General features: G+C 41.5%; 7 protein-coding genes across 7 annotated transcripts; 2 read left to right on the top strand and 5 right to left on the bottom strand.

Annotated features, from left to right (window-relative positions):
* Positions 1-538: 538 nt before the first annotated feature.
* Positions 539-3,280, top strand: I206_105205 (uncharacterized protein; the record flags this gene model as incomplete). Its single annotated transcript, XM_019155626.1, has 7 exons — positions 539-625; positions 713-1,319; positions 1,421-2,480; positions 2,545-2,721; positions 2,790-2,965; positions 3,046-3,070; positions 3,163-3,280. The coding sequence occupies 7 exons, from the start codon at positions 539-541 to the stop codon at positions 3,278-3,280; spliced, it is 2,250 nt and encodes a 749-aa protein (XP_019011780.1).
* A 661-nt stretch (positions 3,281-3,941) lies between these two features.
* Positions 3,942-7,304, bottom strand: I206_105204 (pH-response regulator protein palA/RIM20; the record flags this gene model as incomplete). Its single annotated transcript, XM_019155627.1, has 13 exons — positions 3,942-4,371; positions 4,437-4,654; positions 4,718-5,059; positions 5,123-5,347; positions 5,403-5,583; positions 5,634-5,712; positions 5,769-6,003; positions 6,063-6,257; positions 6,329-6,447; positions 6,513-6,684; positions 6,741-6,984; positions 7,039-7,241; positions 7,302-7,304. 13 exons carry the CDS (start codon positions 7,302-7,304, stop codon positions 3,942-3,944), a joined length of 2,646 nt encoding a protein of 881 aa, XP_019011781.1.
* A 542-nt stretch (positions 7,305-7,846) lies between these two features.
* I206_105203 (uncharacterized protein) lies at positions 7,847-9,571 on the top strand (the record flags this gene model as incomplete). The annotated part of the gene is made up of 7 exons (XM_070203081.1): positions 7,847-8,271; positions 8,324-8,597; positions 8,655-8,750; positions 8,810-8,988; positions 9,055-9,183; positions 9,252-9,490; positions 9,555-9,571. The coding sequence occupies 7 exons, from the start codon at positions 7,847-7,849 to the stop codon at positions 9,569-9,571; spliced, it is 1,359 nt and encodes a 452-aa protein (XP_070059182.1).
* A 181-nt stretch (positions 9,572-9,752) lies between these two features.
* Positions 9,753-13,960, bottom strand: I206_105202 (uncharacterized protein; the record flags this gene model as incomplete). The annotated part of the gene is made up of 14 exons (XM_070203080.1): positions 9,753-10,214; positions 10,301-10,348; positions 10,410-11,062; positions 11,119-11,356; positions 11,409-11,494; positions 11,563-11,821; positions 11,880-12,113; positions 12,177-12,293; positions 12,345-12,458; positions 12,517-12,689; positions 12,757-12,845; positions 12,906-13,594; positions 13,654-13,761; positions 13,817-13,960. 14 exons carry the CDS (start codon positions 13,958-13,960, stop codon positions 9,753-9,755), a joined length of 3,414 nt encoding a protein of 1,137 aa, XP_070059181.1.
* Positions 13,961-14,283: 323 nt separating this feature from the next.
* On the bottom strand, positions 14,284-14,873 carry I206_105201 (uncharacterized protein; the record flags this gene model as incomplete). The annotated part of the gene is made up of 3 exons (XM_019155630.1): positions 14,284-14,301; positions 14,373-14,534; positions 14,631-14,873. The coding sequence occupies 3 exons, from the start codon at positions 14,871-14,873 to the stop codon at positions 14,284-14,286; spliced, it is 423 nt and encodes a 140-aa protein (XP_019011784.1).
* A 912-nt stretch (positions 14,874-15,785) lies between these two features.
* Positions 15,786-20,005, bottom strand: I206_105200 (plasma-membrane proton-efflux P-type ATPase; the record flags this gene model as incomplete). The annotated part of the gene is made up of 14 exons (XM_019155631.1): positions 15,786-16,534; positions 16,593-16,793; positions 16,900-17,036; positions 17,106-17,554; positions 17,618-17,938; positions 18,012-18,432; positions 18,489-18,540; positions 18,595-18,874; positions 18,929-18,964; positions 19,028-19,184; positions 19,257-19,424; positions 19,488-19,585; positions 19,662-19,831; positions 19,912-20,005. 14 exons carry the CDS (start codon positions 20,003-20,005, stop codon positions 15,786-15,788), a joined length of 3,333 nt encoding a protein of 1,110 aa, XP_019011785.1.
* A 1,017-nt stretch (positions 20,006-21,022) lies between these two features.
* Positions 21,023-22,423, bottom strand: I206_105199 (uncharacterized protein; the record flags this gene model as incomplete). The annotated part of the gene is made up of 5 exons (XM_070203079.1): positions 21,023-21,122; positions 21,181-21,469; positions 21,520-21,664; positions 22,019-22,245; positions 22,306-22,423. The coding sequence occupies 5 exons, from the start codon at positions 22,421-22,423 to the stop codon at positions 21,023-21,025; spliced, it is 879 nt and encodes a 292-aa protein (XP_070059180.1).
* Between the last annotated feature and the right edge of the window lie 1,647 nt (positions 22,424-24,070).

Here is a 24,070-nt window from a genome sequence, read left to right as displayed (position 1 = left end):
TTTGATGATTTGATGGATATGACGGAATGATCTACAGAAGAGTGATCCAAGTGTGTTTTGTTGGCCAGAGTGGGAAAGTGGAATGCATTACGAAAACGTCATAAAACATAGGTTAGTGCGTAAGTGGGTCACTCAAATGTAATTTACTCGATTGAATGTGCCTGATTGCCGGATCATCTTCAAGTTAGTTATAAACGTGCGTCTTGAATAACTCATTTATTCCGAAAACGATAAGATAGCAAAAGTTCACTCTGAACGGAAAGATTTCTATTTTGGTATTCTGGGCAGTTGATGATTCCCTGAGACCAAAGACATTTTCTGGACAGATCTTGATTTGGAAAAATTCGTTCAAAATCCGAAGTCTTCATTCCAGCGACTGTGAACAGCCTCTTTCAGTACTGGATTTCGGCTTCAACCAAAACTCACTCGAGTGGGATGTCACCTCTTCCTTTCTTCCGCTCGTCTCTCCTCGTAACTTGTACCCTATCGCAATCTGTCTACAATCCTGCCATTCTAGCTATATGACCCTGCGATCAAAATGAAATACGGAAAAGAATTTCAACATATCTTAGAGGACTCTTCATTTCCTCCGGAATGGAAAGATTCAGCTATCGAATATCGTCGGGTGAGCTTCTTCATACCTACGGTCGCAATGGTTTACATATCATACTCTGCAAACATTCTGGCTGACTCTACCCCGTTATGTCTGTAGCTGAAGAAGTTGATCAAGAATGTCGTACATGAACTCACTTCAATGGGTCTATCTCCAAATGTCTTGAACAAATTGCTCGTGACTGAAGATCATAATCATGTCAGCTCAACCAAATCTGACCAGAAGATCCAAGATATGACCTCAAGCAGACTAGAGGAAGATGATGAAGTCTTGGAATTCGAATATGAATCGCCCGAAACCACTCCGCCAACAATACAAAGTGGTTCAAATCCCACATTGACTTCTCAAACGCACGAACTTCAGCCCCAAGAGGTAATAATTGACCCTTTGCCTTCTTCTCCACCTCTCAAAGCTCCTCACCCCTCTTCTTCCTCAAGCGTCAACAATATACTCTCCCCAGAGCCCCATCATTCTCATAAAAAGTTCAGATTACGGCTATTGTCTGATACGCCCTCTGAACTTCCGACCATATCACTGGACGATTTGCCAAAACGGCCTATGAGCGTTGGACAATTTCTGGAAGCTCAAGAAAAGTTACGAGAAGAGAAAACGCCGAGTCCTGCCAATGAACACAGAGGCAGGAGGGTGGTGAGGAGAGCTGTCCTAGATGGAACAGGGGGAGTGAAGGCAGAATACGTTTTGACTGGTGAGTTCCTGGTCTGATCGTTACATCGCTGTCGATTGGCTGTCCCTGTTCATATTTCGGTCTTTGCGCCAAACTTGACTGACTGTTCTTCTCGTTATTAGGTGACCCATCAAACCCAATTCCACAACTCCGGCTGCATGTCCAAGCTTCTCCCGCGCCGTCTCATGAATTCCTAACTGCCTCAGCCTCTCCCTCACTCTCTCCATCACCCGCTTGGTCAACCCCAGACGATGATACCGACCAAGACACAGAAGATGAGAATGATGACATCACTCCGTTCAATGTAGACAATAACACTACGCCCCGTCCGCTAGACAGGTTGAAATCTCCGATCTTACCTTCTAGTCCAACCTTACAGAAGATGAAGTCTGCTTTATCGCCCATTTTCGCCATCGCCAGCGGACGAGATATTAGGGGTGGTATGAGAGATCTGACAATAGGAGACTCTATAGTTGACGAAAATTCCTCCCCAACAACTCCCAAAGCCAAAGAATTTCCATTTCCCAAACCAAGGTCAATAACCACCGATATGACTTCTTTACCTGAAATACCTTCTTCCACAGAGGATCTACCCGAGATATCCACTTCGACTTCACCATCGCATGAACGGGACTTTATCATTCCTTTGTCGTCTGATCTAGAATTCTTCCACCTCTTAACATCTGCTCTAACTTCCCTTTCGACCTTTCATTCGAAACAACAAGTCTTATTCAAGCAAGCAGTGGAAAATGTATGCGGTACGATCTCCTCAACTATCTCTCCTTCATCTGGTTCAGCCGCCCCACAAATAGTTCCTATACCACCTACTACTTCTCCTCTAGACGTTTCGTCCATTGATGCAGGACCTTCCGTCGTATCGAAATATCACAGTGGAAAGACCTCAAAGAAAGATCTGTACATATGGAGAGAAATTTTCACACTTTGGATAGAATCTGAGATATTTGAAAGTACTTCTGAGCGTACTAGAGGAGAAAGAACGCTTGAAGAAGCTGAAAATCGGCTTAAAATCTTTGCGAATGAGGTAGTAAAGCGTGGATTAGGAGATAGGAGGACATTGAAAGGTAAGAAAACAAGGAATGCATGGGAAGAATTCTTAAAGTTGAATGTCTGGTTATTGGATTTGAAAAGATTTCAAGGTGCTAATGTTATGGCTGCGAGAAAGTGAGCTCGAACTTTTTTTTGTAAAAAGATATAAATTATATTGATGGTCAAAATTTGAGCTTAGGATATTGAAGAAACATGATAAAAGAACTGCTTTGACAGCTTCAGAAGGATTCCCATCTTTCGTTAAATCAACTTTATCAACATATGTTGATAAAGATGGAAATGTATCAACTTGGGCATTTTATAATACTTCTTTACCTCATATTTTATTAGCAAGTTTAACTAATACTTTATTACCGTGAGTTCCATTTAATATATAACACATACAACAAAAAATTCTGCTAATCGGAATTCATGGGTATAAAGGATCTTACCAAGTTTAGATGATTATTCATGTTTAATATGTACTTCAATAGCTTTTAAACCTATTAGATTAGGATGTGGACATTTATTTTGTGTTAGATGTTTAGTTAAAATGCAAAGATCAGGAAAAGAAGAATGTCCACTATGTAGAGGTAAAGTTGTTTTATTAGCTGATAAAAGTGAGTCAATCTATTTTTTGACTGAAAATGTCAAATGATGTAATAACCAAAATTGAAAATTTGATTTTACATTGAAATAGATTCGTTAGATTTAACAGTTATGAAGTAAGTCCACCTTTTTTATTTTCTTTTTTAGTTAAGGTATGAATTTAATAAAAATATTGAGACGAAAAGTTAATTTGAATATTTATTTTTAGCTTTATGAAATCTTGGTTCCCTAAAGAAGTAAAATTAAAACAAAAAGAAAATGAATTAGAAGTAGCTAAAGAACATGCTAAAGAAGCTGGAATAGATACTAGATGTATTATTATGTGATCGGGTTTCATTTTACTATTTACTAAAATAAAAAGGAAACGAGGAAGGAAGGAGGGAAATTAACTATTTTTAATAACTTATTATAATGGAATTACAAAATCTGTAAATACAATACAATGTAAATTAAAATGTATTATTAAAAATTGAAGATATTGCCTTTTTTTTGTCCTTGGTCAATTTATTCAATAGTCAGGAGCATATTATAATATCAATCATATTCAATAATAAGCTCTCCAACGATGTATAGTTTATCAAGTGTATGTCATTGATTTATTCCCATTTGATCAAGTCCAAATTGAAGCTGGTATCATTCACAAAAGTAAATTCACATATTTTGCTCATCATTCAAATTATCCAAATATCGTATTCTTTTATAATTATAATCAATGAAATCAATACTCAATTGATCGTATAATCTTCTCTTGAATTGAATATCAACTACAAAACCCTAAAAAAAATTCCCTTTCCTCTTACTTTCCATCTCTGAACTCATTTCTAATTTCACAAGTCTTGGAAAGATATCTCCTGAATGCCCCTCCCTGCCTGCATGCATCATATTCCTTTACGAACTCCTTACGTTACTTGGCGTTACTGAGGACTATTAATTCCGTAATACATGATATGCATGAATACTATCTCGATCCCTTACATAGATTTTTATCTATACGACACCCCCTCCACCTCTTCTCGTTCCTTTCGCATACGGATTTTTCTCCGCATCACCTATTGGTCCCTTTGCAGCAGCTGCAGATGCTCTGGTTACTCTCCTTGGAGTCGACACTGATGGAGGAGGCGGTGCAGATCGAGGCTGCGTTTGTATACCTCCCGAGCGTAAGATCGGTGGTGGTGGAGGCGGAGGAAGGAAATCAGCACCTGATTGCCATTGATTCGATGAAGGATGAGCGAGGAAGGTCTTTGCTGGAGATGGAACTCTAGGGGTAGGTGAGGATATGGATGAGGTTGAATTGTGTGATTGTGGATGATACGATGGTGAAGTGTCGAATATTTGATGTTCCTGTGTTGGAGGAGGAGGGGCATGTGACGGAGCTGAATCGTTGAATGAGACGTTCTGAAATTGTTTCGTGATTTGCCTATAACAAGCCCAATCCTTTAGCTTTTGTGTTGACCTCGAAGTACAAAATAAAAGCTGACTTACCCAACATCGGCTCTTCTAGAATTAAGGAATTGTGTACAAGTACCCTTAAACTGGTTCAACATTTCTGCGAAAGAGTTATAAAACTTTATACCTTCTTCAGCATTATCAACTATCTCCCTCCATTTCCAATATGCTAGATCCATATCTTGCAATTTTCTCTCCCGTTCTTTGACTATCGGATCATCCTTCCTTTCCGAAATAAACGCTTCGTTTTGGCCCTGACAGCGACATGAATGATCAGCACCCATTTTAATTACTCTAGAGCACTTAATGCCACTCACCCTAATCTGTTCGAGCAAAATATCCTGCTTGGACCCCTCCGCTTCCATTTCTTCCTTGATTCGGTCGTATTTCTCTAAACTTCTCCCGAAAAGATCCTCGAACCATTCAGTCTTGACATCGCCAGTACCACCGTGTGCCAGACGGGTAGCTTCACTCAGGACTGCAGGTCGAATGTCGTCCGCGGCAGCGATATTTTTGGCATCGTTGACTAATCTTGCTCGATGTGCGATCCGGTCGTCAAGGTCTTCCAAAGACGCCCTGATCGGACGAACTGACGGTGGTAATGCCGAGTAACCATTGATCGCGGAGGAGGAGGATGGAATGTAATCATTGATGTCATCCTGACAGAGAGTCAGCGACTATCTCCACAGCAATATTGAAAGTGCCGTTCGGAGTTTGCGTACCTCTCCACCAGCTAGAATCTCAATCAGGTGACCCCATTCTCCCCATTTCACTTTGACTGTAGCATCACTACCGGCAGCTTGGCGTATGGTAGCATCGTATTGTTGTGCAGTAGCGATGAGCGGTTGATTGGCTATGTGGGATGGGGGACGACCGGATTGAAGCTCAGGTTGTCGGCTCAACAGAGTCTCTTCCTCCGTTGCTTCTTGATCCAGGATGTCCATGGCCTACAAATATGATCAGCTCACCCGATTCCTCGAATAAGGGGGGAAGCTAACATACGTCGCTCAGAGACTGGGAATTAGCTCTTGACAACCTTGATACCTCCTCCAACAGACTTCGTATCCTCTCCACACCACCTGTTGTATCTACTTCTTCTGCTTTCCGTAGAAGTGACGGAGGCAAGCCGACTGGTCTTTCAAGCGCTTGTATCGATCCGGGGAGGTTGAGGGATTGTAATGTACTGCAGATCACAGGTTCAGACTGATGCTCGCAACGTATGGATCAACTCACCTAGCCGCAATTCCGTCTAATTCCTCCCTCTTTCCATCCAGCTCTCTCACCAAAGTGTCTTTGCGATCGTCATAAATACCTGATAAAACATTAGCCTGTAAACCCACTTCGAGCGAAATTTCCCTTGCAACTCACTCAAAGCCAAATGGACACCGTAGGGCACCAAAGCGCTGAATAACGCTGGCATGCCAGCCCCTCCACCCATCAACCAAGCGATAGGTTCGGAGACTTCGTTCGGTATAGCAACTTTGACCATTCCTACTCCGTTTAGGGGTGCAAGCTGATTTGCTGGAGGGATAGGGCAGACGTATACGAGATCATTATCCCTCACAGCCCTGTCCAAAGCGGCTTTGACAGCAGCTTGCAAATTCTGCTCGATTATCAGTTCAATGAATCGTTCTAGGCGTGATGCTACAGTGATCAACTCACCTTTAAGTCTGAAATAACCGAATCCGCTACACCTTTCTTTCCAGCTTCCAAGCCCTTTTTAGCTAGTCCTTCAGCTACACGTAATCTAGCAATCTCTTCTCCGTATCTGCTCTTTTCCAGGTCTTCTTGACTTAATCTGTATTGAGCAGCAGCTTCGAAATGATTTTGCTTGACCGTTATATGAGCTATCCAGTTCTACAGCAACGGAAGTAGTCAGCTTGTTTCCTCTGGCTAACAATTCCTGAGTCAAGAAATTGTGCACGTACCGCTGGAAAGGAGGATGAACTTGGATAATCCGTTCCGTTCATGGACGACAGAGCAGCTTTATAGTATTCCGAGACTTTCATCGATAATTTCCCGATCAATCCATTTTTGTATGATCCCTCTGTGGGTATACTTGGTCAGCTATTTGACAGCCTACGATCGGGAGCAAAGTCACAGTTGACTCACGTAAGACAGCTTGTTGCCAATAACATTCTTGCGCTTCCGCTCGAACGAATTCCTTGATTGTGCTCAAGAAAGAGTCTGACATGTCGTAGCCCGCTGCATGAGGCGAGGAAAGTTCGGATTGTAGGGTCGGTAAGAGATTTTTTATAAGGTGTTCCAATACCCCTGCCGCAGCCTAATTTGACGAAGTATAAGCTGAGGCTCAGGGGCGATAGACGACGCGCAGCTTACAGAAAGGTAACCTAGCGATCGTTTGATACTTTCCGCTTCTGCCCTACGTTCGGCCGCTGCCATAGAGGCGTAGAGACCAGCGATGTTGTACAATACACTCGCTCGTTCGAACGTTAGAGACGCTAAGGATATTGGCGCATCAGGTGTGAGTGAATACGAGGGAGGGAAAGGTAAATGATAGGTGAATTGGAGTGAGATGTCGGAAGGAAATTTAGTCGATAGGAATGCCAATTGAGCATGATATCTGTCATCATCTAGTAAGCTTTGGGTATACTGAGAAAGTAGGAAGCTCACATACCTCATCAGACCTCTGACTATTTCAGGGTGGCCTTCAGCTTTCGCTTCTACCCATTCTTTCCTCAAGGCTACCAAGCTCTCAACATCTCGCTTGAAAGCTTCAGGATGAGCATCCCGGAAATGCGTTGATATGTAGTTTAGGAGATGTTGCGAGAAGGAAGGAAGGGGAAGCGCTCGTTTCGTTGGTACAGGTAAGAAATTAGACTACATCCCAGAACAAGGTCAGCTGTCGTCCAGACCCATCATCGCAACCAATTGACTGACCATCTTCGAATGTCCTGCCTTGATGACTTGGGATGGTGAGAAATGTGTCAAGGAAAGATGTAGTGAGTGTGAGTTGGATGTATTTTGGTTTATGCAATGACGGGTGAGGTGGAGGTTGTCCAGTGTCTATTTCATTTTTGGGCCCGGTGGGTGGCGGTCAATGCGTTGAAATCTATCTTGTCCTCTTTATCTTATCAGGAAAATACATAATCATAGATCATCTCATTTCTCAACAGCTTACATCTCATCAGCTGTGTTTACCTTGAGCACAATCAGCTTGTCAGACGACCTTGACAAATGACCATTGGCATGCATAGTGTAAATCATTGGCATCATAAGGTTATTTAGATTGTGCCACTCATTTGAGGTATCTGTGCCTTTCCTCCACTTTCGATCTCCTCATTCTCAACTTTCTGACAACGTTACGCGTCAACACAAAATGTATTGATTTTAACTTTTGATCATCTAATTTATCATTTCATATCTTCCTGTTCCACTCCTGGTTCTTCATCTGGAATTTGAGACGTGCGAAAACTGTGATCAAGATGTCTCAATCACCACTTGCACGGACAAGGCGATCTTTACCAGCTTTCTCCCACGCTCCTTCCAAATTATCAAAATCTCATTCTTCTCGAGAATTAGCAGAAATTGAATCACCTCTATCAACTCCATCTAACAAAGCCTCAACTACAAGTCAATCTCATATTCAAACGCCGAATGGAATCGACACACCTACAAGATATCGAAATGCTAATACTTCAACACCTTTAACTCCCAAAATACATTACTCACCTTATGCTCTGAGCACTCCTCCTCAAGGTATGAGTAAAAGTTCAAGTATTCCTTTTGATATGGCTGCTTCAGCCAAAGCCGCTCGTAGAGCTGAAGAAGACCGAAGATCAAGTACACCTATACCTGATATACAGCTGAAAAAGAAGAGATTTGTAAGGCAAAAACCCATCTGGCAAAGGTTAGCTTGCTCTTCTTTCAAAGCGAAAGGTTACAAGCTAATCTCCGTTCAGAATATCCACTATACCTACTCAGCTTTACGATAGACTAGCTTTCGCTACTCCACAATCTATATACGATATACTGCCGGATGAGCATTTAGCGAACCCAATAGCACTGGTCATACATGCTATTCATTATCTGCTTGTATATCCTTTCTTCACATATCAGGACGAATATCATAGTGTTTTGCGAAGCGGGCGAGAGACTACAGGAGTAAGCAGAAGATGGGACCAATGGGAGAATCAGGGTAAAGCCAATGGCATAGGACTGCTGGGAGGCTGGTCGGTAAGCTAGCAATGCGCTCCTTATAGCAGCTTCCTGTAGCTTACGAGAATTGTGCAGCGGTATATCTTCCTTATTCTTCTCTCCCTCCTATCAGTTGGCAATGCAGCATACCTATTCACGAGGTTCAGGACGTATGATATGCAATTACGATCCGTAAGTTCATCAGCTCTGTTCGTAGAAAGAAAGGCTAGCTGATTTTTCAAATCGTTCAGGGAGCCCAGCCCATCCATTCTCCTCATGCATCACCCGTTCCGGCTCCTAAAGTAAGAGACGAATCTGATCATGACGTATTCGTCTCATCTTCATCATCATTTCAGACCACTTCAGTCGGCTTGGCTAAATATGCCAGATTGACGGGCAGAGCAGTATGGTTTATCTTAAAATTCTCCTTGTGAGTTGCTTTTATGATTGCATCTTTCTTGTCACAAAATCAACTAATAATATGAGACACATTTAGCTATTCAATCTTATCAGCTTTCGGTAAACCTCAAAAAGACGCTCTCAAGCTTAATAACTTTGGAGCCAATGACAAGATACAGAGTTTAAGAGTATGGGATCCACCTGAATTCTGCTTAGCGTTCTTTTGGTATGTCCAACTCCACATTCTCGCCATGATTTCATCCCTCTTTACTGAATTATACCCCCTATTTTTAGTGCTTTTCCACCTACTTCTCCAATTTTAACTCATCTGCTCGTTCCACTTCATCCAATTTACACTCCCCTTTTACATCTTTCTACCACATTCCTTTTATCTCAATTAGCTCAATTTTATTCTCAGCTCGTAAAAGATCGTATGTTACTTTCTGCTGAAGTTATGAGAGAATACGATCAACGATTTGTATATAAAAGAGTATTTGCAAATAGAGTTGATAGAGGAGTAGGCACAAACGAGTGTGAGTTAGTTTCTATTTTTTCACTTAGAGTGTACGAGTCAAGCTGATATGACTTAAATCTCAGCCGAGACAATCTGGTAGACAAATCCGCCAATAGCGTATATACCATATATTCGTGTCTTGCGAGGTGAAATCATGTCATATCATCATTGAGAGTACATATACAACTTTATGCATTATCGTCATGTCATCAAAACATATTCCTATATTACGCAAGCAATTTACATCATATATTATTAGGTCACATCTAAGCTCGACCGCGCTAATCAGCATTTTCCAATTTCTCCTCTATCCTCGTTCTTTCATCTTCGATCGGAGAGTCACCTTCAAATCTTTCCATAGTTCTAGGTGAAGGAGGTGTCTTATACATTCTTTCTTGATTCAGTTGAAAAGGTGAATTTATCCTTTCTTCAGAGCGATCTTTAATTCGTTCAATTTCACTCGATATTGGTAAAGGTGGTGAAGATGTGGGAACATGAATCGGGGAAGATACTTCAGAAGAGAGTAAAATATTCGGTGTATTTACAATTTTCTCTATCTCTTCGTTCAATCCCACTTCATTCGTATTACTCTGTACAGAAGTATTACCTCCATTTTGATCTGATGATACTGTTTTTGATGAAATTAACGATTGATCTAAAATACCTATTTGTTCTATTGCAGATATGAGTGAATGACCTGATTCATCAATTGAATGTAAGAATCGAAGTAATTCTTTACATAACTAAATTTATCATTCATCGCATCAGCATTATAATTACTTTTTTTTTTCAATTTCAAAAAAGTTATATCGAAGTGTTCAGAACTCACATGATATTCTTTTGCTTTAATAGCTCGTTTTAACAATCGAATTGTATCCTAATCATCTCAAACGCCTAATCAGCAAATACATCTTCTCAAAACAGCTCATATCACTCACATCAACATCAACTTTACCTCTTTCTCTTTCTTCTTTGTCAAATTCAGATTCTTCAACAAATGCACCATCTTCATTCAATCCATGAAGAACTAATAAATAACTAGCAGCAGTTCTAAGTTTACCTTGACTTAAACAAGCTTCAAATAATATTCTAGGTGATCCAACAATATCAAATAATAATTTCCATCTATCTACTTCCGTTTTTCTTGCACAACCAACTACAACTTCTAAAGAATTATCAAAATGATCTAAAAATTGTACTACAGCTGATAAAATGTCATTTTTTCCATTTATTTCCGGATTAGGTGTTGGTGGAAATGAATTCAGATTTATGAATTGTTCTTTCATCTTTTCTTCATGCTTTGTGTGCAAATCACTTATACTGTTGTTTGTATTCGATTTGGCAGCTTCATCCTCTAATACAGAATGAAGCAAAATTTCTAGAGAATGAGCGAAATATACCAAGCCCTCATATTGCTTCGCAAGAATTAAAGCATTCAATAAACTAGGTTGAGGTAATGAAGATAAATGATATCGGAGGAACTGAGGCAAGAACAAATGAGTTGAAGTAGTTATTTTATATATTGACCACGGAAGTCGCAGAGATGAGTCTGGGTCCACTCCGATTATGATCGCTTTGTCCATTAAGATCGCTAGATCAGGCATCGATATCAGCTCTCGACACCAGCTGAAGCGCCATCGTACTTACACAATGGGTAGAAGTCTAATCTCAATTTCACGCTCTCCTCGACTTCCTCATAACTATCACTCGTACTGTTCACACGTGTAGCCTCGATTGTGAGTGCGTCCAACCAGATCCTAACATTTTGCCCATCATAGCCCCATAACGAGTTTTCCAAGGTGGCTACACCGTGAAGATGGGTCCAGTAGACTTCGATACGATCCGCGAGAATCTGCATATCATATCGAACTTCGTCCGTTCGAGCCTGCATTTCATGATGAGCTATGAGTACAGCTTTCATGACAAAAACAACTCACTCTTCGCGGTCGCAGTAATACTAATTTACCGTCAACCAAGAAAATGATCGTGGCCACAATCAGATCATCTACCGGATCACCCAGATCTACGATGACAAAGCGTCACATTGCAGCTTTCAGCACATCTCTTCGCTTTTTGACCAGAATGACTCACTCTTCTGTGCGAGAGGTATCATCCAACTCATTCCTCTTACTCTACTTGGCACTTGTACTATACCTCTGAAGCTTATACTTCCACACAAATGCAATTTGATCGAACTCTGCGTAGGTAAAATCAAGAAATGATATAAATTATTATCCGCTGTGTAGACCAAAAGAGAGTTATCTAGGAGGGTCATTACCAAGACGGGTGAAGGAAGAGTTTGAGTATGTAGTATTTCGGTCAAATCGAGATCACGAGAGTATAGTCGAATCTACGGGTAATCGACAATATTCAGTCTCACGTCATTCAGCGAAAACAACATTACCTACCTGATGCGTTTTATCCACATCGACAGCAGCAATCAGAACGTGGTGAAACCATAGTAAGCCACCTCTGACTGTAAATTCTCTCTCTTGCCTCTCATCAGGATATAATTTCCATCTTCCGGAAGAAGCTGAATAATGGGTCAAACCCTTTCTTCCGGCAACAGCTATTAGTTTGCCATCTGATGATATTGAGGCATATCGAAGTGGCCAATTCGTGGCTATATAGGCCGATGGTATCTGGTTTCAATCAGTACCAGTTCAGCTTTGTAAACGAGTATGGATAGGTTGTTAATCGCTCACTTTAATGCTTTGCCAGACATCTGATTCAGGATTGATCACACTCATGTCAGGTTGATCTGCTCCCCGATACACCAACACTCTGTCATCCATCTGCAAGAAAGCATATCTTGTATTATCCTGTGAGTCATGGTCAGCTGTGATACCGCTTGCGAGTGAAGGCAAACTCACAGGTGATTGTTGACTCGTTGATGCACTTTTGACAAAAGACACAACCTCTATCTGTGGAGAATGGTCAAGTGCAGGTCGAAGTAGGAACAACTCCAGGTTGCCGGGTGCCCAAAACTGATTTGAAGTACTGCAGTCAGCAACAAATGGGTGAAGAACCTTTTGAGAAACTCACTACATCTACAACTCCCACAGCTTGATCAACTTGTCCCTCGTCATCGTCCTTTACTCCCCATCCACCAAGCCTTCCTCCCATACTCCACGCTGCCCACCCTTTCTCATAGCCCGCAGCGAGGCAATACCCATCCCCTGTCCAAGCTAAACTCGTCACTCCACCAGGCGAAGAATCTACGATCGCCTGTGGTCAGCTACCATAGCATCAAAATACCACATACTGATCACAGGAAGGACATACGCAGATTTGCAGACATTCTTAGGTTAAGAGTATGCGATAACCTTGGCTGAGCAGGATACGGTGGAAGACTAATGATATTGATTTTCCCACTATATCCAAATAAGATATTTCAGACCGCTCATCCATTTTAGAGTGTGACAAATACTCACCTAGCTAATCCAACAGCAACCAAGCCAAATCTTGGATTGACAGCTACCTGTTCCGTATAATCTTCTACATCTCCTTCATCCTCCTCACCACGCAACAAACCAAGAGCTTCAACTCTTTTCGTCAAATCTGATGTTTTCGGCGGAGGATGTATTCGAAATCCAGTATATTTCGGTCCGTTATTTAACTGAGATTTTAGTGATTCTGATGTAGTCATTTGAGCTAATTGAGAAGACTGATACATTATATATAATCGTCCATCTTGATTCGTTAAACTATATAATATGGGTAATCCCGGTATCCTAAAAGAGGTTATTCCGGTTGGTAAAGGATCTTTCAACCATTCGGTGTTACTAGATAAATCATATATTGAACAGTCTATTTGAGATTCTGAGTCACCATCCAACGGTGGAGGTGGGAAATGAGATCCGGCAGGGGATAACAATTGAATTGGAATAGGATATGGTACGGTCAAAATCGAAGGTGGATGTTGAAGAACCAATAACAAATTGTGTGGTTGAGTTACTAGCGACTGGCATCGACCCATTACAAACGCTGTGCCTAAACATCGAAGTTCCCAGCCCATTACTACATCTCCTTCACCTGGTCCTGGAGTTGAAGGACCGGGTGAATCGTAAGATGGTCTGGATGTGGGCACGAGTTGATAGAATAGAAGATGTGATGTATTTGTCTATATCAGATTGCCCATGAGCCTCCTTACTATTGAATCATTCAGTAAGACTAAATTACCAAGATTATAATACCCCTTCCGTCATGGGCCCAGAAAACGTCAACGTTGTGGCCGAATCGCTCGATACTAGCTGAAGATCTGATTACAGCAGCTTGCAAGACAGTGGGCTAGGCGCCTACCTCATTTAGCACTGCTGATCTATACCAAAGTATCTGTACTCACCCGAACGTCCCATACACCCAGACCATTCTCAGTCAGACTAACGAAGAAATTCCCTTTCCTACTGGATTTCAGGCGTCGGACCGGTTGACTGTTCAATGGTGAAGGTGTATTGACCAGTCTGGAAGTAGCGGTAGGCCAATACATCCTGCTCAGACCCAGATTTCCAGCTCAAAACAAAGATCCGCTGCTCTGCTATGAAGATATGCAACCATGAGGTATACTTTACTACTTGGAATGTCCTGTATAAGATCAACATCGCATCAACGCGATGTGCATTATTGATGCGGGGTACTTTTAGCGCTCATTACGTAAGTAACGGGGAATCAGTAAATTGACCTATTTCTATCCATATTATGCATACAACAAGAATAAATACGTATATCATCGAACTACCCCAGACAAGGTGAAATACCAAACATACTAGGCAGCTGTAAAGGGGGCTGAGGAAGACAGAACATTCCCTATTATCAAGGCTTGTTTTTGTCCTGAGAACGATATCTCCAATCAGCACAAATCCAGTAAAAGGAATGTATGTTATAAGAAGGTAAAGACCTACTGAATCGATATCTGATGGAACCGGTAGATTTGCTGCTTTGCCTTCTTCTACTGGACACCATATCCTAGCTTTATCACTGTACCCCTCAATATAAGGGTGTTCATTCCTCAAATCGAAATTGAAAATCTGGTGAGGTTCCTCATCAACACCCGATCCATAACACTGTTCAAAATGTACGTCAACACAATTTCAGGTTTTAAAGACATAAAGCAATATTGGGAAAAGAACGATTAGATAGATCCAAGTGAAGAAACTTACTTTAATTGTGAAAAGTTCTTTCCCATCTTTTGAAGGTGTAAATTTGAAAGCAAATTGACCAGTTCGCCAAATCATTGTACCACCTGTTTGATTGTGCCAATTTCCTGAACCTGCAGGTGTTTCCCATTCCAATTTATTGTTCTCACCAATACTGATAGTAGTACTTGAAATATCTAAAGCTTTGGCAGACAATAAATGCATACCCAAGAAGGGTAAAACTGTTACCAGATTCGTAAACTTCATGTTAAAGAGCTTATTGAATGAAATCTGAGTTGAATCAATTTACCGGAACTACAACGGGGCTTTAGTGATAATATGCTGACTTTCAAAGTAAGCTTGCTTTGATGGGAAAAAAAAGATAAGTCTCGTCCAAAGCCTCTTATATACCTCAAATTCATTATTGATACTGCGTTTATGGGTAATTCAATCGAAATGACCATCATTACAAAGATGAAAGGAGTGGCCGGACGATCCCTTCTCTCACGAAATGTGAAGAAAGAACGGGGTTGATCAATTTAGACTTTCAATTAGGGGTAAATAAGACCTCGGTTTCTGAGATATTAGTGGTTGTCCCTTCATTCTGATACAATCGCAATGTCGATGGTTTATTTCAAAGTTACGCTTTTCAGTTTACGAATCAAGGGAAGTTTATTCCATCAGATGTAAGATTGATAATATCCTTTATGCGAGGGACTTGATTATGCCAATCATACCAGATGATGACATGAGGTTGCATCCCTCACGTACCACTTGACGATCTGTGTGAGATCTGTGGGAAATGGTCCCCTTTGCATCTGTGTGCTTACTCCTGGAAATTACGAAACAAAAGAAGCGTCTCTCGCTTGCCAGCGAAAAAAACTGGAACGAATGCATGTGGAAATCTTACAATATTACGGGATGATTGGGACTATACATTTATTACAGTTCAGATGATTCTAGAGTAAAGGTGTTTATTATATGTGTTGGACTATAAGGTGTTGTGATGTAAATAATATCTATGAGCTACAGTAAGAATGTTCTGATGCAAAATAGATCGCAGCTTCTCCGACTGAAGACAGTATACTTGACCTGTCTCCACCTTCAGGTGTCTGACTACCTCGTACTATGTGGGTTCCTCATATTAATGGGTTCACCAAGTTCGATATGGTCGGTGAGTCAAGGTTCAACATGAGTACCTTCACTTGATTCTTCATCTGTTCTTTGACTATTTCCTTTATTCAGATTTGAATCTGAATTACCTTGATTAGTTTCTTTTGTTGAAACTTCAGTTGGTTCACCATGAGTTCCAACTTGTTTAGAACCAGGTCCAGAAGAAGGTTGTCTAGATTTATCATTTTTTTCTTCATGATGTTTGATAGCTTCATCTCCTTTTCCTGCATGATCAGATAAAGTTTTATCTCCACCTTCTGCTCCTTTTCCTTTATCATTCGTTTTTTTAACATCAGCCTCTTTAGCGTCTTTAGATTTTGGTTTCTTATTATCTTGTTTTTTATCATCTGATCCTTCTTTAGGTGTAGCTGAACCTGAACCTGAAGAAGCAAATCTAAAGTATGATCCATTATGATCTGATTCGTGAACAATAGTTAATCTTTGTAAATCAGTTAAGAAATTTTCAAGTTTTTCATTTCGTTTAGATCTTGTAACTCTTCCAATGTGATCTAACCATGTTATCTTATTCAAGATTAAATATATAAGCAAAATGATAACTGTAACACCGAATGAGTATCCCCAAATTTTGACAATAGTAACAATATCGATATGACCGCTATTATTTGCTGGACCGGATATCCAACCGTATGCAGCGAAGAAAGAAGCCAAGATGTCAACGGCTAGAACAGCACCGATAAGTTGGAATGAAGGTAATACATTTGGTGTACCAGGTTCCTGAGCGAGTCGAGTGATGACTGCGAATCACAAACGCATCAGTCAAGCTGAATTGACCAAGGGATAGTTTGTACTCACAGATAACCCATGATTCGGTAAGAGCCACTTCCAAGAAAAGGATTTCTTGTACTGATCCGTAGTTCTGAATGATGCCACCGTTTCCGATAAACAAAGTACCTCGTACGATCCAAGTACCGGCGGCAAGGAGAAGACCCATGATGGTAGAGATGATCCAAACTTTGGGCAATTGCCATTCGACGGGTTGTCGCGCGTATGGAGCTGTGAAATTGAAGGGTCGTAAGCTAATCTGTCGTTCTCAACCATTCCAAGTAGATATGCGACAAAATAGACAAAAAATCTATCTTCCACAGATAGCGAAACTTACCTTTGTCATACGCAATAGCAATGGTAGCTACATCCGCAAAGATAGCCAAGAACACGATAAGATCCACTCGAATGGTTTCATTCAAGATTAAGATAGAGAGCATCAGGTATACTTGAAGATGGACACAAAGTGCGATACTACAACCATATATGATGATGATCAGTATTTCGTCACTGACTCTGGTCGGGACTAGAAGGCATACTCACCGATAGATAATATAAGCTTTCATTCTATGGAAGATTTGTCTGGCTACTTTGATGGCAGTAATGATAGTTGAAAGACCTTCATCAAGGAATACGACATCCGCAGCAGTTCTAGCGGCATCGGAAGCACCTTCTACCGCAATACCACAATCTGCTTTCTTCAAAGAAGGAGCATCGTTGACACCATCTCCAGTCATAGCAGTTAAGTGACCTCGTTCTTGCAGTAAGTTGACGACTTGATACTTATGTTCAGGGAAGACTTCAGCGAATCCATCGGCAGCTTCAACGAAATCCCTAATATCTGATCCTGACATTCCTCCTCCAATCAATTTCTCGGAATCGTATACATTCGTTTTCAATCCAAGTTGTTTACATGTTTCCTTTGCGATAGCGACAGCGTCTCCGGTCAACATTTTAACGGAGATACCGAGATCATGGGCTTCACCGATAGTCTGCATAGGTCGGATCGGATCAGTCAAGCTCTCTCATATAACAAGAGAGTCTGAAGTACCTACCTTGGCGGTGTCTGCTCTAGGGGGGTCAAACATACACAACATACCCAACAGTTCCCATTCTTTACCGTCTTCTTTGACAGCAACACCTAAAGATCTGAAACCCCTAGTAGCGAATTGTTGAGCCTGGTTTCTGTAGTCTGCTACAGTGTGAACATCGAATTTCGCCAATTTCAAGATCGCGTTAGGAGCACCTTTGGCACATGTAAAGTGTTTACCATCTTTCTCTACCTCAGCTGTGATACGCTTGGATACAGGGTCGAAAGGCGTGAATTTGTTGGTCTTCCATCCGCTCTTCAACATTTCTTGTGCTTTGGGGAAGTCCTACGTGAGTAAGATAGAATGATCAGTTTTGTTGAAGGAACAAGGATACAGCCGAAATGCCGATGAGCCTCACCTTCAGTCCGACAATTGTGACCTTATCAATAGGATCTAAACCTCTGACATTGTGCGAGGAAGCCAATACAGCGACAGTCATAAACCAATTGGGGTCGACATCAGGAGCGATATAAGGTTCATTCAAGGATAGCTTGTTGGCAGTCAGAGTACCGGTTTTATCGGAGCAAAGGATATCAACACCAGCAAGCGATTCGATAGCTGTGAGCTTCTGTACGATAGCTTGTCTTCTTGCTAGATATGCAGCTCCTACTGCAAGAGTTGTGGTTGTGACTACGGGAAGACCGACAGGGACACCAATGATCAAGAAGATAAGGGCGTATACCAGCAAATTGTTTTGATCAGGTGAGGAGATCTTGGTACCTCGGAAGAAACCTCCAATCCAGACGGCAAAGATGAAGCCTACGACCATGACCAGAAGACTAGCGCAGACGTAGCAATTAGCCAAGTATACAAACTGAGGAGGACGGTAACTCACGTTAAACCGATACCTCCAAGCACAATTTGGAAATGACCTCTTTCGTTTGAACCTACAAAAGCCCGCTTAGTTACTTCGAATCACTTGGCCGGATGATTCAACTCACTTGAGACCAATGCGGCGGTCCTACCTACGAACGAGTCTTTCGCAGAAACAGTGACAACGCCATAACATTTTCCCCGTTTGACTCCACAAGTGTAATACGCAACATCACCAATGAATTTGTCTACAGCGAGAGATTCTCCAGTAATAGCAGATTGATCGACTGACATGACTGAGGGTCCTTTGTTCGGTCCATCGTCATCATCATCTTCTTCGTTGTCAGAATCGGATTGATGACCTTTAGCCTTTTTTGATTTTTCGTGATTATCGAGAATGGTCTTAGACTATACCGGAGTTTTATCAGCGCGCAATCATGTATCCGCTCATAAAAAGCTTACCTTAGAGCCGTCTTTGTCGTTGTAGTCGCCCACGATCTACAGAGGGTATACATTGTTAGCTCAGCGTCAATTATGATCTAGGAAATCAAGCAAACATACTTTGGCATCGGCTGCAATAGTGTTGCCTTCTTCAAGCACAATAATATCACCGGGAACCAACTCTCTAGCTTCGATTTCCTGTTCATGCCCATCACGAACTACGGTGGCTTTCATAGCTATACCAGCTTTGAGCTGAGCAACGATATCTCCAGCTTGTCTATTCACATTGACCATATAAGTCTTAGTGAACCTTCAATCAATATGCGAGAGTTGTTTTGTTCTGACTTACTTCTCCTGGTACCATCCAACGGCAGCATTCAAGAACAAAATACCAATAATCACACCGAAATCAATCCAATCCCTTAAACCAGCAGCAAGAAGAACAGCCAATTCCATAACGTATAAGATAGGTCCTCGGAAATAGGAGATGAACTTGATAAATTGGTTCTCGGACGGACTGAAACCCAGTACGTCAGATCAATTGCAATGCTGAGGGGGTTGTACATAGTGTTTAACACACCTTTCAAGTTCATTAAATCCTGAATGTTTTCTTCTTTCATCAATGTCAGAAGACGAAAGACCTTTTTGTCTGTCAGTCTCAAGCCATTCGGAGGGTACCTATATAGACACGAGCATTGTTGGTCAACCTCTCAAGCTTCCGATTTGGAGGTATAGCAGGAATACTCAGACTCACCTTCTTCGGTCCGCCAGCAACCTTGGTTTTCTTCCAAGGAGCGTACCATTTTCTAGTGTATTTCACATCTTTCTCATCATCATCTCCATTATCATCTTTCTTATTCTTGAGTTTCTGCTTTTGGTCTTCTACATATCTAAGTAAGACATCGTATTCCTCACCATCCCACTCTAATCATAAACCGCACAATTAGCTCAGATCCCCTTTCTCCACTATGTAAGGAAGGCTATTTATACTTTAGACAACTCACTCTTCTTCTCCTCAGCTTCGTGTCGCTTAGCTTCAGCCTCAGCATCTCCCGACTCGGGATCTTTCTTGTGATTCTTTCGGTGAGTTAAAGCCATTGTCGTTCGGTCTTATTGGCTAAATCAACCAAGTGGACAAGGGATATCGCTTAGTGTATCCAGGTGGTCCTCTGAAAGTGGATCTACCTTTGTCGCTTCAAAACTCGTCTGTGAAACTAAGCAGATTTATACAGAACAACGCATGCGATTAGAAGATAAAGTCTCCAGTATGAGCACTGTTTATGTAAATCGACGGATATATGCTGTACTAGGTCATGACCAAAGAACCTTTTGATGGGAAGTGGTTTATAATAAGATATGACGTCTTTCCTATTTTTAATTGGGTTTGTTATTAGTCGTAACCGAATACAGAATTAAAATGATATATATGAACGGGTCATACTTGTTTGCCGAGCCTGCACTAATCCGGCGGTATCAGTGCAAAATCAGCTGCAACCATGTGAATGAAATGGGAAATTTATCATATATGGTATCATCTGACTTCATTCACCATAGCGAGATTAGGATGAAATTGGTAAGTAATCTATTTCCGGATCAGAAGTGAAAGACCAAGACGTCATTGAAATTTTAATTTTATATGGTACCTGACCTCCCTCGGAAAGGAAATCTCCGAATCAAGCTTCTTTTAATCCCTACGTTAGGTAATGGCGGGCAGGCGTTTGATTTAAGCTTCCCGCTGGAATGCGGAGTCTCCAAGTCAAACCATCGTTTTTGTCGGCTCAAGTTCATCAAAGAGAAAATCACTTTTTACCTTATGCTAGTTACCACAATATTGCTAAAGCAAAACAAAGACAGCAAGTTCCAATTTGAAAGTCATGGCCTCTTACGCTTTTCGCAATCAAAAGTTGCACAGAAAAAACATCGATGAAATCATTTCGATAAAATTGTAAAAATCGGTGGAACTGCTGATCACCTTTTACGGGATCTCCTATGATATAATTGTTTAATAGCCTCTTTACATCAGACTTTGAGCCTCTCCTCCACCTTCAATATCCTTGGCTTGACTGATTTTCTGACTGGAGATCCTAAGACCAGTGTTTTGTTCAAGAGTGAACTTCATAGTACCAGTCTCTCAATATCTCGATTAGAAGCGCCAACGTATACTTTATATTCGCCTTCAGGCGATGACCAACTCTCGTTGTAAGTATCCAAGAAACTACTTGAGATTATCAGCCACCAATCTACAAAATGTCAATGCTCGTAATCTGATATACCTGAGATCTCGTCGAGATAATTGGAATTCAACATTCTTCTTAGCACCGACATCTAGACCAATAATATCGAAACCACAAAGCACTTTTAAGGGAGACCCATCGGCAGGTGAGCCAATATACAATAGCGGAATCTCTATTCCACCGACTTTGCCACTATTGCATACATCGACAGTGATGATAGCGAGACGATCAAATACCTCATCAGAAGCGGCTGCGACTGTTTTGGTGAGAATAGTTGTAGAAGGATGAACAGATAGATTTGAATAATTGAAAGTGGTATAAGATGAATCTACGGAATTGTTAGCCTTCAAGATCACTTGATTAAGAAGATGGGCTTACCGAAACCAAACTCGAAAGCTGGTTCTATTTTGTTTTTATCGAACCATCTATATTCGATGCAAAGTCCTTCATTATAATCGACATCGACGAAACTTTTATTTAGGGTTTGTATGGTCAGATCAGGTAATGCAGGGTACTCGGATATCTACGAAGTTGATCAGCTTGTTGCATTGTTGCTCGGATATTGAACTGTTAGTTGAAGCGCTTACATCACGAGCGAGAGAAAAAGGTAATTAAGCTGAGGGATTGACCACACCATAAAGTATATCCACCAAAGAATTGCCTGCTACTTGGCCCAGACCACCCGCATCAAGAATAGCTGTTACGTTAGGATGATCCCCCCATGTTGTAGTATTGAATGGACCGCACGCGCAATAGGTCTATCAAGCCCTTCTCCGCAAGTTTGTCGAACATCCACGATACAGACAGCTTGTGAGGAATTGCTGCTTTTAGCATAAGCTTGAACGGTATGATTAAAATTATCCAGTTAAGCGTAAACTTGAAAATTTCGTTCTCTTGCTTGTAGATTTAGAGCATCTAGTAAAGCAATTTGATATAAAGGAATAACGTATGATGATCCCATTAAATCCGAGTCAGGTCCGAATTGGACGTTGATGCCTTTTGATCGAGCTTCTTTACCACTTCCTACCGCACGTCTGAATAATAGATTCCGATCCCAGGAATCCGCACCTAATCGCTTCCATGAGCAAGGATCCTCGTTGTGAGCTGCGTCGACTCACCATTCAGAGCTTGAGGGAAAGCTGACGAATATGTTGCACCCCGAACACCTTCGGCTCCGTCCGCATAGAACAGTCAGTCCAGTATTGCCCAGTCGATCTATCTCTCCTACTCGAGGATGATTATTATTCTGTTGTGTGATACTGAGTTTTTCTTTTTGGGTCATTTGGGCAACCAAACGTGTATATTAATCGGAAAGGGCCATGTTCGAGGGGGAGTTTATTGTACCTTCAGCTTTGCCCAGGGCGTCCACCCAGCCTCTCGACCCATCTGCCGCCGGGACGACGTATTGACAAAAGCTAGATTCTCCAGCGCGATCGCTGGAATAATGATTGCTGAGACATACATGACGTAACTACTGGATGTACCACCCAATTCGTCTTATAAATAGCAAGCTTTAGTAGACGGCCTGTGCATCAAGCTGTCGATGCCGCTTAAGTTGCAGCCAAGCATCTTTGAGTTATATACCTAGCTGCATCACCCAAACTCCGAAGCCACTTTGAGTTGCCCTTGTTCCCCCAGACTTGTCGCTAATTTCACCCGGGGACCCACTCATGGAGTCCAGATATGCCGACTGGTAGAAGCAAGTGGATATCGTTTAGTTTTGACATAGCTTGGGAAACGATACTGAAGTTTATCTTATTGCTGCACAAGGATACGGACTTTGGCTAAATTCTCCGGACATGTGATTTGAGTTTGGTAGCTCACCCGAGGTCCGAATTGAACTCCATCGCATCAAGCTCTTGGAATAGACATGCCGTCCAATGAATGATTCACTTCGCTCACAAATAATAATCCGAATGTTCGAGTTCTAATCAGCGGACGGCTTTTAATACTTCGCAACGACCATAGGCTAAATCATCGGACTATCATTACGAACCTCGATGTCTTGTGGTCGGAGTTATCCGACAGTCTTTCCATTGTAAGCAGATATTGTTAGTACACATTTCAAATCTCGTATTTTATTCAGACCTGAGCAATGCGTCAATCACTTCAATATATATTTTTTAAACAGTCTCAACTCGTCGATGCTATCTTGAACTCTCATACGAAGACAAAGTAGCGACATCAGTGTATTATTCGCGCTTTCGCTGTTTCCACATCGGTGAATGTCACCGGATGGTGTCAAGACCCTATATGGTTGTAATCAAACTTGATAGAACTGTGGTGTCTGCTGGTGCGATCATCTGTTGATCTTCCAAGTTGTGGATGGCAGTCTTGACTTCATGCGTTCTCGCCTTCTGTGCACGTTCGTTTCAAATCACGAAAATACCATGCGCTTGTCCTTCGGACAATGTGGCAAAATGAGCGCTTTCGATCAGTGGTGCGAATGATTTTGTTTGTGATCCTTCTCTTGAAAAAATGAAAATGCCAAGCCTTTTCTACCGGCGATGTGTATGGGATTTTACGATGTTTTATTAGCGAAGGCCGTATATTTGATAATAAACCTACGAACGTGCGCCGGTATCAAAAGATCAACATTCATCGGTTCAGGCACCACGTCCCAAGATCTTCGATCAACCCTGATTTTCAACGTCAAATCGAACGAACGTGTGTGCCACATTTCAGATCATTCTCGCTGTAAATGCCAAAACCAGACACAAACATGCTTAAAGACCTGAACGTCCCTATTCAGTGATTGTTTGAGCTCGCGTGAGCTGCTCGTCTCCATCCTTCTAGATGCCCTGATTGACACTCTCGCCAAGACAATGCCAAGACCCATTATAGCGAACGTGTACATTGATTCCATTGAATTTCTTAAACTCATTGGCCGTAGAGACCATTAATTGGTCGTTAAGACTTGATTGAAACG

The sequence above is a fragment of the Kwoniella pini genome, chromosome 7 (genome assembly GCF_000512605.2).
Source record: "Kwoniella pini CBS 10737 chromosome 7, complete sequence".
Classification (NCBI taxonomy): Eukaryota; Fungi; Basidiomycota; class Tremellomycetes; order Tremellales; family Cryptococcaceae; genus Kwoniella; species Kwoniella pini.
The sequence above is the reverse complement of the archived record's forward strand: the minus strand, read 5'-3'. Positions and strand labels throughout refer to the sequence as shown.